Consider the following 15,146-nt stretch of genomic DNA (forward strand, 5'->3'; position numbering starts at 1 on the left):
TCAGTGGTGACTACAACATGAAACCCCTGAAACCCCTCTCCATGAGGCCACTGAGAAGTTAGCCAGAGTATTCAAATTTGTACTGTTTTCCATTGATAGTGGTGCAATGGCAGGAAAACAACAAATCCAAAAAGTGTGAACTTTTTTTGGTAAGGCTTTGTCTAAAGCTTCTACTACTGCTTTATCTACTGGTCAGCTCCACCTTCCTTTAGTCCTTTATGGGTTTGTTTAACCTAAGTCAAAGCATCTCATTCTCTGGAACAAAGAAAATTTATTATGGGTGAATTCTTCATTGATTTGAGATTTAGGATAACCCTTCACCGATTTATAAATCTTTAAAAAAGCAAAGACTGATAAAAACATTGTATGGACAGAAAGAATGCTCAGTCCTGTTTGGATTTCCTGTAATTCATAGCACACTTTTAAGGGACTGACCATACAAATATTTTCAGTAGAGGCATTATTAATAGATGCAAAATAAGCAGCTAATTCTTCACATTAAAAGAAAGGTCCATCACAGCTGGCTATACCACTGGAAGGATATTTTTCATTACAGAAAGAATCTACAGCCTATTAGCTGCAATGTATTGTGATTTATCAGATGATAAAAAATAACCAAAAGACTTTATACTAACAATTAGAAAGGTAGGTGAAAGTCCTCTCGTACTGTAAATGAATGAAGTTAATGAAGCTGAACCCATTGATTCCAGCAGAGAAATTGTTTCATGGGATTTCTCCTTTAAATGTGCAGTAGACTTTCTCTGCTAGTGTTCAAAGTCAAGGGTAAAAATTCTCTTTACAAGAAAGATAATAGGATATATATTTTCTCTTCAATTTAAAAACTTGGTATTCATAAAAAAATATACTTCATGAAATACAACCAAAAGATGTTAATCAAAACAAACAAAATATGGGAATATTTTCCTTCTCAATAACTAAAGCCAACATTGCCTGGTATTTCCCAGGTTTCTGAAAAGATTTTCTCACCAGTCATCCATTTCTCCATACAAATACAGTTATAGAAGAGGTACAAATGTTTTTTACAATCAAGAATAAACACTTCCACTAAAGATGAAACATCATCAGACTCTGATTTAAAACAGACTATTAAACAATGAATTCCATTCTGTAAATGAAGATCAAACAGTAGCTGATGGCAGCACAGGTGAGGCTGAGAAAGATGCTGCACTTCATCAACCCAATTCATGGGCCAAGGCAAGTAGCCCCAAACTCTCTGAAACACAAGCAGAAGCTGGATGCTACCCAGACATCAGTGATTTCCTGAGTGCCCAACATGTGGCTTCTTTTCTCAAAACCCTCCCACGGCTGGTCCTTCTTTTCAATTACCTTTACATCAAACTTCTGTTTCATACAGAGAGAATGAAGTTTTGTGAAGTATATGGTTTTTCCAAAATGCCTTCAGAAAATCCTCAATCTAAAACCCTTTACTGGACGTGGCAGATCATAACCCCCTAGTTCATGAGATTAACATGCAGAGCATTCATCAGTATGAATCACAGGAGGGAAACCAGTGCTCAGCATAGCTGAACTCCCTGTGACTTGTTAAATAAGCAGCTGACCAAAAAGCATGACTGAGTGTGCCAAGTGCCAGACTCAAAGCCAGGCACCCAAGTTTTTATCCATCTCTGATGTCTCTTTTCCCCCTGACAATGCTGGATATAATGACCCTTCAGAAACTGTTAAATAAAGTTGATAATATTTGTAGAGCAATCGGAACAGATTATTTTTCCCCATGAAAGCAGAAAAATAGTTAATTCTCTATAATTTTCTCAAAATAATTTGTTCCGGTGTGTAGGGAATGTTACAAAGATCATCAATACTCTTTTTTCTCTCTTGCCCACCTTCCTTAATTTTGACAGTAAAGAGCAGATATTTCCTTGTAAGACAACCTATACAAAAATAATGAGACATCCAATAAAATAAAAAAGGGGAAAATCCCGTGTACATACTTGACATCATCGAAGACACTCATCTGCAGCTTCAGGAGATCTGCCACTTCCTTTATTAACTCCAAGCCCTTTTCCACACTCAGGGGGCTGTTGAAAGGGAGCAAGAAAACAGAGCATTAAAAAAATGGAACTCATCAATACTTGAGAGGCTAAAGGTCCCAAAAGAGTTATCACCTTGGCCTCTTTGAGTCTGAAAGACACCACTAACTGTATTCCTGTCACATAGTAATCGTGATATCAAGGGAATTGGGATCAGGTGCTTCTTCAGGCATGATGAATCACCTGAATTTTCCAGCAATAAGACAAACAATAAGGTGCAAATGGAATTGTTAGGAAGTGTAATGGGCCCATGATGCAGCAACCAGTTCATCTCAGTCCTCAATAAAAAATGTAATAAAGTAAAAGGACAGAAAGAAAGAAAAGGATTGAGGAGACAAGGAGGGAAACAAACAATGAAAGTCAAATTGCAGGCTCGGTATCAAATGGACAGGTGAAAAGCATATTTTTAAATTCATTAGATTTTAAAATGAATCTTTGCCCAGTGAAAGGATACAAAATTATTATGGATTTGAAAGTAAACAATGGAGCAAGACACACAGTCCAGAGGACACTGATTAGATACGTAGGATTTAGCTTGGTGTGAGCATACACTGCTGACAGAGCCCCCTTTAAATCTTTTTAACCTTTGTCAATGCCACATTTACATTTTTTAATTTAAAAAACAGGTTGCAATCAAGCCTAACACAAGATGACTGCTATCATTTTAAAAAAACACTTATCTAGATGCAAAATTTATATTTGCAAAAATTTCAGATTATTAGAGTTGATACAACTCTAACGGTGTATTAAGAACATTTCATCCCTAATACACAGATCATACCTTGCTTAGTTGTTGGAACCAAATAAACAAGTATTAAGAAGGTAAAAAGATGTGGAAATGAAATAACAATGTCCAATGAAAGAATCAGAGACAACATTTTCCATCTAAATCGTGATCACAGATTAATTCTCAACATTGTTAAAGCCCCAAAGACCATAAAATTATACTTTACAAGCATATCTAACTTATGCCATGGTAAAGCAGAAACAATTTTGCTGAGATTAACTCACAGGAAAAAAGGTTCTGTATTTTTTCCTTCAAGGATTTATAGTAAGTAGGAGAAGAAGGTGTCAAAGAGAGCATGTAGTATTAAACACAATCCTTCCAACTGGACTGAAGGAAAAAGATTTTTTCAAAAGCTTTTCTGAAAGGTCACTATTTCCACCTCAGAGTTGAAGTTTCTTAATCTAATTTTACATCATAGTAATTCATTGCTACTATTTATTTATTTATTTTCTGCAACACACACTGGGGGTTTGGTTTTTGGGGTTTTTTGGGGGGGATGTTTGGGGGGTTTTTTTGTTGTTGTTGTTTGTTTGTGGGGGGGGTTGTTTGGTTTTGGTTTTTTGTTGTTTTGATTTGTTTCTTGTGGTGTTTTGATTTTGGGGAGGGGGGGCGGGGGGGGGGATGGGGATTGTGGTTTTTTGCACTGGTTTCTGCATACACTGCCCTAAGGGCACCTCTATTTAAATAATGGGATATCTCATGTGGATCTTGGTTAGGATGGAATTGCTCAGCCTCCCTTCATGCTACTAGCCCAAAATGCTCAAGAGACCTCCTGTCACACAACCAGAGGTAGCCCCTCAAGGCACCAGATAAATATAGAGTTATTCTAGATGTCTAAGACAGAAATGTTCTTGTGTGAAAGTAACAAAAGAATCTGATTGATTGTGTAAGGAAAAAAAAAGTACCATAGATTATTCATAGAACTGTTACATTTCAAGGACTGACAGTGGATAGAAACGTGATTATTCCCATCACTATGAAAGCAGATTGTCATAGTTACTCTGGGGTTTATGTGTTAATTAAATCTTTTCTCCCAAAGAGGTTGGCTTAAATTTTACGGAAATGATTGGTGTCAGCAAGTGGGCTTTTACTGTAATAGCAAGTCTGATGCAGGCAAAGGCTGCTGTGTACATTGGTGCTGCTTTTTAACCAAGGGAGCCTCACTTGCAAAGCTCAACCCCCTACTCCCCTGAAAAAGCATTCCCCAGCTTCAAAAACAAGATATGCTGTAACAAGCCATTGCAGCAGCAGTAAATGGGGGGTGTAATCAGAGCATTTGAATGCTACAGACCAGCAATAATGCTGAAGGGGAAATGGGTGAGAAAATGGCATAGGAAGACCATGGTTTTGCAAGCCTGAGCATCCAAGAGCAGTTTTAGTAACTCTCATGCAATATCAAACTCAAACACAAAGGTTCACAAACTCAGATGGAGTTTGATAGGCTAAGAAATTATCATTCATTATAGCATGGGAAAGCTGCAGGATGAGTATTCTGTGGTACCAATACTATTACTGATCCCACAGTCATATCTGAGGATTCCCATTAAGAATTATTACAGACACAGTATTTTCCAAATCAATTTTTCCAAGTTCCCAACACTGATACAATCTAGTACTGTTTATTACAGTTCTATGACAGTGGTGCTGTAGGACAGTAGAATATTCAAAACCTTTCTCTAAAAATGCCAGGCCGTGATTTTCCACACTCAATTAATGCTTTGCTTTTGTTTAGTGCTTTATTTTGGTCATTGTTGCGTGGTTTGTATGGTGATTGCCTCTAACTGTGTTTACATGGAGAGTATCACACCATTTCCAGCTAAGCAAACTGGCCCACCTTGAAACAGCACCATTCACCCACATCACCCATCTGATTTCAGGCTTTCACAAGGAAAATCTTTCAAACATCACCTACTTTCCTGCCTGTGGCCCTCCCACACATCCTCAGTGCAAGCACTCAATACTTGTAGAACAGATTACATTTGTGATCTTTCACACCCTATGCTTAGTTTTTAGCCTGCTTGATTCAGTTTCTGTATTAGAGTGCAGATTTCTTAGAAATATGTTTCATCTATTGATTGTGAGGGTTCATCAGCTGTGGAATTAATTCAATGGGAAGTGTTAGACAAAACAAGAAAGAAAGACAAAAAATAAGTGTTCAGAAAGGAACAACGGTGAGACACTCCAGACTGAATTTGTAACAGTAGAAAGAAGACTATTTAAACAACCATGACTATTGAACTGTTTCATGAAGGCCAAAGACTTGGAGAAAAATTATAGGTAGGGTTCACACCGCTTCATCTGAACTGTCAAGATGGTCATTGCAGTTCCCAGGGGAGGAACTGGGAACTCCTTTGATGCTGGGCCTTGCTGGCACTCCAAGCAGTACAAAACAGAGTGAGTCCCTGTGCTGTGCCCTCACATTCCAGAGCCAAGACAGGTCCAACTCATATGCATTATCTTCCAGGAGTCTGTACATCAGTAACAGTGAACCCTTAAAAATGAAATCACAATTTACACAGGCCTCAGAGATACAAAGCATGAGCTGTAAAAAAAAAAAAAAAAAAAAAAAAAAAAAAAAAAAAAAAAAAAAAAAAGCAGAAAAAGGACCTCTCATGAATGCTGTTTATGTTTTCCAAGTTCTCTTGAGGCTGGCCAACCCTTTCTATGTCCAAGAAAACTAATGGTTTCTGCAGTGCCTTTAACACCCTGCTCGATGGCCACTGGAACAGGCTCCCCAGGTCACAGCACCCTTGGCAGAGCTCAAGAAGTGTCTGGACAATATCCTTAGGCACATGGTGTGATGTCCTGAGCAGGGGCAGGAACTGGACTTCAGTGATCCTCATGGGACTCTTCCCTCTCAGGATATTCTATGATTTGATTTGACCACTATTTTTTTAATTGCCTTGAAAGTTTCTGATCACCTTTGGTTTAGATTTTGGCCTTAGGAAGAGTCAACTGCTGGATGGCAGAGTTCCTTTTTGCAGATGATACAGATGTTGCCAGATGAAATCTTGAGACAGTGCTTACTTCAGGTTTCCTACCTTTGCTCTCATTCCATTTGCTGTAGATTTCTCTTTTGCACATTCTTTCAAGGTAACTGTAATAACAGCAGCTAAAAGAAAGTGTGATACATCTCACTGTTTAAAATTATTCTTTTGAGGTCCTTTTTAGGTTTCCACCTCCAGTTATCTTGGAAGATGAAAAGAGAGTCAGAGAGTATATAAAATTCATGTATAATGTACTTCCTTCCATTGCTTTATCTTCTAATACCATCTCTGAGTGCTACCATAATTGTTATTTTTTTTACTTGACAGATTCAGACCCTACTGAACTGGTAGCAGAACTCTGTCTCACTCAGATGCCAATCTCTATCTAATGTTATTGGTAGAATATACTTTGACACACTTATGACAATGAATAAATAAGTGGGGAATGAAATATAAATATTTCCTTTGGGGTTTATAAAGATAGATAGATTGATAGATATATCTTTAAAGTCTTTCAGTGTCATCTGCAAAATATTTCACAACTGCTTTTGTTTGATCTCACTTTTCAGGGCATGGCTCTTACACTATTATACTTTCTAGAGAATATGGCTTATATCTCTGCTAAAAATAGCCAATATTATATGTTAGTACTGTATTGACTGTTAATATTACTAAGATATGTAGTACTTATGAATGATGAAATTACTCCTCAGCTCAGTTCAAGACTCTGATGTATGATTTAACATCATGACATTGCCATGAAAAATTCTGTATCCAGTTTAATCATGTCAAAAATAAATAATCCAATTCAGATTTACTTGGTTGACCTAAAATAATCCTGAACCAATCAGTTTCCTCTAAGTTCATCAGGAGTTTTATCTAACACACACAAAAAATTCCCCCTGCAAAAAAAAAAAAAACCCAAACAAACAAAACCCAAACAAAACAAAACAACACCCCAAAAACAACCACAACCAACCAACCAAATAAAAAATGGCAGGATCTAGCCTATAAAGAAATTTTATTTAGAGATGAAACTGAAATGAAAGCACAGGAATAAATATCTTTTAACTTTAATGTGAGCTGCTGAGCACTTCTGAAAATTAGTGCAATCCATTTAAATGCTCAGGAGTGGATTTGGAAGCCCAACTTTATGTAATTGTCAAAGTGTTTCCACAAAGTGTACTGGACATTGAATACAAGAAAATTAGATTGTCTGGTGAAAATAAGATTTTGTATCTTCCAGTGTCTAGGTCCCTCACAGTGAGGAAGCTGAAAACAGAAAATCTTTTAAGGAACAATCCACTTACAGAGGTAATTTAAATAATAGAACGCAGAATGATAATCTTCCTCTGCTATTGACTATTAAGATTTAACTTTTCAATTTACAAGAAAAATGCAGTGATGAGAAGTAATTTTTAAAATCTGCTCCCAGGAAGTTGGCACAACTTAGAACAATCCCATTACATGAGTTTTTCCTTAGTTCCTGCTACAAAATGCATAGTAATGCTAGCCAATTTTTTTTTAATCTGCCTATACAATCCCACTCTCTTCAGTGGTTTTATACATAAATGAGAGAATACCTGTAGCTAAACAAATAATTAATGAGGAGCAGAATATGTCTTCATCTGGGAGAGGTCTGCCAAGTTACCTCAGTCAAGACAGCTTCCTGATCCACAATTCCACTGTCCATAAAATGAAGGCACGTACAACAACTTTCCTTGTCAAGTGCCTGGTATTGTTATATAAAAGACAATAATGTTATTATTTGACTTACATCCACATCCATTCTGGATCTAAGAATAGAAACACCAACACTATTAGCTCTATATACCATTCCCTACCAAATATGGAGGAGATGTAGTAGCAAACACTATGCAACCTGAAAATTAACTTAAAAACTTCACTCATTCCTCTATCAAAATTCTTGTTCCAAATTTTTTAGTACAGGGCCTCTGACTGGTTTTAGAGCACATCTTCCTGATTTTAGAGCATATTTGGAGAACCCTGATCCCAGTGAAGTTAACTTCTGCCTCCCTGGTGAGTTGGAAGTCTTGCTAAAGATCTGCTGTGGGCAAAATAGAGTAGGAGACAAGAGTCTTATGGACCAGATGTTTCATGAATGGCCAGTTAGACCACTTTAACAGAGGAGGAGTGCTGAATATTGGATGCTGATCTCAAGACTAGTTCAGCTTCACACTCCAATCCTCTGAACAGTTTTACAAATGGAGTCCACGTTTTCAAGAAATTCCCAAGATTAACTACAGATCTGATGAATGAGAACAAACATTTTGAATAATGGCCCATTTCTGACCTGGACCTAATGATTTATGCATTCAAGGCTCAAAGTTTCCCCTTCTGGTTAAAGAACTAAAAGGAAACATGTAAATGAAGGCACAAGAGGAGTTCTGTGGGGAGTGACACTGGCACCATGGCCAACTCTGCATGCTGAGCTAAATGGAGCTCAAACTCTAATATGAGCCAGTGTGCAATGTCAAAGGGAACAAGAGGAAAAACAGAAGCAAACAATGATGAAAACTATATGTTCTGTATTCCCCTACACGCCTGTCAAAAAAATCACATAAATTGAACCGTTTTGGTAGCAAGAAATCTGATGCAGTTACACAGATGGTTTGATTGCTGGCCTTTGCCAAGCCTGCTCTCAGCCCAAGGAGAACAACCTGCAGTTCAGTGTTATGCTGGGGTTATGTCAGTCTCACAAGCACTTGCTCTCACTTGCTTTTCCTCCTCCCAGTTGCCAAGTGCCCTTGGAAACCCACTTACTGAACTCTGAAATGCCCCCTTAATGCCATCATTTGAATTATGTATTGTCTTTACCAGACTGTACCTAGTGCCCTCCCAATACTCTGTTTAGCAATTGTAATGCAGCACTGTAATGGACATCCAGTCAGCCCTGTCAGATTAATTCAATTGGATCATTTTCTGTAAAAATGAAGAATAATATACTGTACAGAAATGGACCTGACACTAGGAACTGCGCTCTGTAAACCTAAATGTCAGTCTAATCCCCAGAAAAATCTTAAGTAAGGTAGGGTTCAATTCACCTAAAATTTGCTTAGATCAGAACACAGGCAATGATGGCCAGTTTGCCCATTTTCAAGAGTGATGAGCACTACAATAAAATTGCAAGGCATTTCTCTGTAGACTGAAAGTTGCCTGAATGCTTCACTACAGTATCCTCCCAGCAGTATCAGTAACTGTATTTTCTGGGCAGGTAAATGACACTCACACCCAGCCTCTTTTGCTGTCCAAACTCGAGCACAGTGGCATGGCCACTCCATTTATCTCCTCTGGAGAATGTTCAAAAGTTAGACTGCACTAGAGCTCAGCTTGAATAGTATTTAATACATATATAAATCAGAGAACAAAGCAGAGCTTGGAGCCAGCCTCTAGGACTTTTTGGAAGAAGACATTTTATTCAGACTTATGTTGACTTTAAAATCACTTTAAATGCACACACGCTCAAAAAACTAAGTTTGGACCAACAGTCTTCCTTACTCCTGAGTACTGCAAGTTAAGAATCAGGTTATCTTCTGTGCATTATTTATCTTTCTCTGTTGCTTTTAGGCCTGAAGATGAACCACTGAGCCATCAAGAGGATGATGGACAGTGTTATCTCTCATTTCTGGTACATAGAGCACCCTGGAAGGTCCCTTCCGTCGCCTGCTTCACTTTCCAAGCCCCACAGTAATAAGCAGAAGACAGACAGAAGATCCTGGGCACAGTGCCTGTCAGCAGAGCAGCACTAGATACGCTGGATCCCTGAACACCCTACTTGTTTGGCATGTCTCAGTGACATGGGGAGATTTTTGCAGTCTGGGCTGTCTTCTGGAGTCTTCAAAGGTCCCTTCTAATCAGTGGAGGAAAGAAGGTGTCTAACCTCCCCGTATGGGTATGTCTTCACCTGTCTCTCAAGAAGCTCAGTGATGTGAAATGAAGTGGATGACATCCTTGGGGAATATGGGCAGCATCCAGCAGTTTGGTACCTAAATGAGGCAGTCTGGCTTTCACTCTAAATTCTGAAATAACTACATTTTAACTTTACACCTAGCAATGTGCCTTAAAGGGAAAAGATATTAAACACATGGGTAACAAGACACATATCCAAAGCTCTTGAAAACAGAAGCTGAATGGATGAAATCTATTGAAGAATTTAATTTCAGTAATCAACTTTTATTAAACAATGTGAGCTACACACAGATTATGCCCTGCAGGCCAAAGTGTTGGGTTAGAATTGTAAGATTCTTTCTCATTTGGTTCTTTATTCCACAGATTCACATGTTAGCAAAAAAGAGTCTACCAGAAGATCTTTCTGGATAGGTTCACCAAATATCCATGGCTTCTTGTGGTGGTACTTTACTGTAGGAGCTAATCTGAGTTTTGATCCAAAAAACATAATTTTGTTGGTCCTGTCTACCACTATATTTATTCTGAGTGTTTATATTTAAGATTTTTTAACAGTCATTCTTTTAGTGGACATGAATAGGAAGTTCTTTTACATTGAAGATTTTTTTTTTAGTACTGATCTGAGAATTGAGAGTCATTTTTTTTCCCTCTAGCCTTCTTAAATACTGGATTTTAAGAAAGATGAATTCCAGTTCAAAATAATTATTTAAGGAAGTTCCACCTGGCCATTTCTCAGTAATATCTTTGTTTTGATTGACATCAAATCAGTTTCCTATCACTGATAGAGCAACAGTCTATAACAGTATCTCTTTCTCAATATGCAGCACATAGATAAAAAGCTAAAACCTAAAAAAAGAAAAATCAAAGTTCAGAAATATGAGTCTGGAATACCATATGGAATGCATTAGAGAGTCAAATAAGGAGTCTGTCTTTAGGAGGAGTAATGTTGAGGACGAGCTTTCTCTGGCTGCTAACATCATTTGGCAGCAGTATGGACATTGACTGGTGCAGGCAAAATCCCTGCTGGTGGGAAGCTGGGAGAAGTCTGGCCAGCTCCAGCCAAGCTGCCATCCCTCCTCCATGCCTGGAAAAGAGCAGGAATGTCTGTCACAGGCTGAGGCTGAGTGACGAGACTCTGAGGTGTGTGGAGGTATTCCAGAGCTTCTGTAAAATGACATACAGATGCACTACGAACTGTCTACTTGCTTATTACTTGCTCTAATTAATACAAAATATTAAATCCAGTAGAGGGAGGGCTGTTGGAACTGGTGACTGCAGCATTTTTAACCACCTACCTTCATGGGACAGCACCAGGCTTGGTTTGTTTCCTATCCTATCTCCCCTGTCCATGTACTGCTTGGCAAGGAGAAGCAGAGGAGCTGCAATGCCAGGACTTGGGCACTGCCTCCCCATGGCCAAGGGGCTGCTGCACACCAGCCACGATGGCTTTGCCTGCTAAAAGCAGTCAAGGGAAAAGGACAAAGAGCAGAAAAGCAATTTCCAGTTCCTGCTGCTGGGATCAAGAAGGAATGAGAAGAGCTGTGCTGAAGGAAACACATTCCCAGCAGTGCATACTAACCCCAGACCCTCAGACAGTTCTCAGCAGCAGCCACCAGCACAAGACTGGAGGTTATTTGAGGCCACCTTGGACATGCTACTGCCTGATTTTCTAAAACTAGCACTAAATACAGAATAGCCCAAAAGTAAGTGCTAAGAAATAAAGTCCAAGATAATTCTGGAAAAAGTCTGAGGGAGGACAAGTATTCAGCTGGGATCTGCTTCTCTAAGGACCATCTAAGGATCCATCTGTTCTGGGAAAAACAGTGCTTTGACAAACAGAAACAATTAGTTTTTAAGGGTTTTTTGTTTGTTTGTTTTGTTTTTTGTTTGTTTGTTTGGTTTTGGTTTTGGTTTTTGTTTTGGCTTGGACACTGTTGTGTTTACATCGTTAACAATCAAGAAAGATTAAAAGGCATTAAAAGAGTTATTCAGTAACAGTATTCAAAAAATAGTATTTCCTCAGTTCCCTGAGGGAAAACTTAAATGAAAGGGCGTCTATGAAAGTGCCATTATTCAGGCACTTGCCCAAAACCCAGTCAAAAAGTAGCAAAACAGATATTCTATCCCAGGAGTACTAGGAACACCAGACCAATTAGATGAGAATATTATACATGAAAAAATCAGTCTAACTGATTCATTCTCTACTCCAGACATCAGGAATGGTGCCACATTTTCTTTACATGATCCTCATGAAACACATGAACCTTGTGTTTGAAAATAGTATCAGCCAAGCACTTCCCATGTGTCATATATGCACTGCAGCCTAGGCCAAGAACACAGATTATCAGAAGTGAATTCCTCTTGCCTTATACCCTGCAGTGAGTATTCCTTCTGAAAATAAATAAGATTATGGTTATAATTCTACAAACAATTAGTTCATGTGATTATGTACCTGCTTAACAATTAGAAAAATCTCTCTTTTAAAAAAAAAATCTCCTCCTGAACTCTTGACCTCGGTGATATGTATTAGACTACTTTCTGTTTTTAGAAATGTTGGGAAATGGGCCACTGCCTTCAGGACTTGCATACTTTTTTCTAAATTTTCAACTCAGAAAATATGTGCCACCATATGAAGAGCAGGACTCATGTATATAGATACAACAAACCTTTTCTTCAAATTTTCCACAGCCTCAGAGCATAGACTAGGAGAGGTTTAAAGAATACCTTTGCTTTTTCTTTTCTATTTTCCCCAAAGTATTATTTTTGTTAATGTCTATTATTCTGTCACACTTATTCCAGCTGAATTTAATCTACCATTGTACTCCTTAATCCCTCAATGTATTTAAATCCATCTGTAACTTTTCTAAATCCTCCATAGTTCTTCCTAACAGAGACAATTTGCCGATGGGGTACCACTAATCTCCGCACACGCTGAGGAGCAGCAGCTCATGACAAATCTTTCTCTCCTATCTCATCACCAGCTCTTAATCCACAGTGACACCCTGGCCCTTGCTCTGTGACTCACTCTCCTTAAAGTCAGTATGAAGAGCATCCCATTTATCTCCTGTTGATTTCAAGGGTAGGTACAACTCGTGGTTTTGCTGTGGCAGCAGCTTTTCTCCCAGGAGAGTCTGATGTATCTCAGCAGAAGGTGCTGTGGACCTGAGGGTCTTCCATGTGTGGTGCTGCCACAAAGGAGAAGAGAGGGTCCCTGGCACTGCCTCCTGGAGGCCCAGGCTCAGTGGCCCTCAGATATAAAGAGCCAGGACTTAAATTGTGTAGCTTAAAATAATAGCTTATCATCAATGCAGTCTCAGAGTCTGTGATCACAGCACTCCTCCATCACAGAAAAGCTGTAAACACTAGGGAAACTTTTATTTTAAGGATTCTTTTGGATTTCCTTATTTTGCTTTTTTCTTTTTTCTTCTTTCTTTTTATTTCTGCTAAGATTAGTAAATATTTTAACCAGCAACATTATGGGAAACTCAACTACTGATGTGTGAAACATTGATGTGAAGCCCCTTGGGTGCAAACTTCAGTGGTAACTAAGGCATGGGAGGGCTGCTGATGGTACTGCAAGCAGATATAGCTTTACCAAGGTTCCACTAGAGATTTTCACTCCCCTTTTCCTACTGAATCCTGTCTCCTGGGAATTGGTTTCATGGCACTTTTTAGCACACCAACTCCGCTGTTCTCTGATGTGAAAGGTCATTTACCAAGCCTGGCTCATGTAGCTGCTACTGCTAAAATCTGAGCCACACACCTCACAACCCAAGGAAGGATGTCACTTATGCCTGAGGAGGGAATTAATGGAGAAGGGTGTCATCTATTCCTGCCCCAAGGATGGAGAGAGTGCTCCTGCCACTTCAGGTAGCACACAGTCTGTTGGAAAAGTCAGGGCAGCACAGTGACATGACTCTGCCATTCTCATCAGGCTGGCAACCACCAGTATAAAGCTATCAAATCCAGCCTTGTCCAAATCCTACTCCTCTTTTTTTAGACACAAAGGAAGTCTCAGTCATCACAAGAACAATGCATATTATCCATACAATGGAGAAGAAATGGAGAAATTAGAGGGGTTTGCTGCAGGTCATAGAGGATGTAAGTGCCATGGCAAGGACTACTGGGAACATTTTTAATACCAAATTTATAGTGTTGCCATTAAATTCTTTCTGAGCCTACCAAGCTTAAAAACAAAATTTGAGCACTTAAATTGTATTTATTTCTCTTGTCTGGAAGTGCCCCTGAGAGTAACTCATCTGATAATCTAAACTAAAGTCCTGGGCACTGATGCTTTAAGTCCATGGTGTTAGAACTGCCTGCCCTGTCTGTCTGAGTCTGACTTTTTGTCCATGCTTCAGTGTAACTTCATCCATGTGTGTTTCAAGATGCACACAGCTCCAGTACAGACTTTGGGATGGAATGCATTTAATGGATTTATTTTTGTTTGAACATGGTCTGTGCCTTACATTAACTTAAATAATGATTAATTTTGTAAATCGTTCATATTTATCCAGAATTCATGAGAGCAACCAAATAACTTTGAAGCACAGAGTTATTCACTGGATTGTTTGAGAGCTACCTGACCTCACAGCACAGTTATTGTAATCATTTTAAGGACACTGCAATTTTACTGCATTGGGCTGCACTTTCATTTTTTCATGCTTGTTTCCTCAAAGGCTTTATTAGCCATAAAACCTTTTTAAGCTTACTTCTGTTTCGACAGCTCAGCAAATTCCCACTTTCTGTAATTTTTTCCCTCTTTCCCCACCATCAGTAAGTGTGAATCTAAACCTCTTAATGCAGACAGATTCAAGTCCAGACCAATTTGTAACACAAATGACACTTGCTAAAAATCAATGGCAGTGGTTGGGCTATGAAGGTCAGGGGAGATAACAGCATCCTGGAAACAGGAGAGTGAGAGAGAAGTTGAGAAGGATCAACTCTCTGGAGTTATAATCAAAGTGTGACACTGTGCCAGCCTGTGCTTGCATTACTTCAAACATTCAGTACCTCCAGCTGTGTTAATAGTAACAAATTCATACAGATGCTTTGTCGCCTGCAGAAGCACAGAAATAATGGCAATAATCTGTGCCATGATTGTTGCCCTCCCTTCTGAGGCTGAAATGGACCCCACCAAAGTACTCCCTAATGCATTTTAAGCTGAATGCTGGAAACAGCTACAGGGTTTGCTTGTTGTGCACCCTCAATCTCTGATGCAAAAAAGCCTTGAAAATGCAAACCTGTTCTTTCATATCAAGTTACTTCTTCATACAAGTAATTAGTAAATGACATTGAGGACAAATGATGATACACATTTTAATGCACTTTTGACTTTCCGTTCTTTTCCTTCCTTCATATCTTCCATCTTCCTTC

General features: G+C 38.8%; 1 protein-coding gene across 1 annotated transcript in view; it reads right to left on the minus strand.

Annotated features, from left to right (window-relative positions):
- Nucleotides 1–15,146, minus strand: part of PTPRN2 (protein tyrosine phosphatase receptor type N2) — a gene marked incomplete at its 5' end in the record, with an annotated part of 472,560 nt that overhangs the window by 361,065 nt on the left and 96,349 nt on the right. The window contains one exon of the mRNA XM_083873585.1: nucleotides 1,971–2,057. Within this exon, the coding sequence (XP_083729711.1) occupies nucleotides 1,971–2,057 (87 nt within the window). The remainder of the gene's footprint in view (nucleotides 1–1,970; nucleotides 2,058–15,146) is intronic.

Source organism: Zosterops lateralis (assembly GCF_965231275.1).
Source record: "Zosterops lateralis genome assembly, chromosome: 1".
In the NCBI taxonomy this organism is placed as follows: Eukaryota; Metazoa; Chordata; class Aves; order Passeriformes; family Zosteropidae; genus Zosterops; species Zosterops lateralis.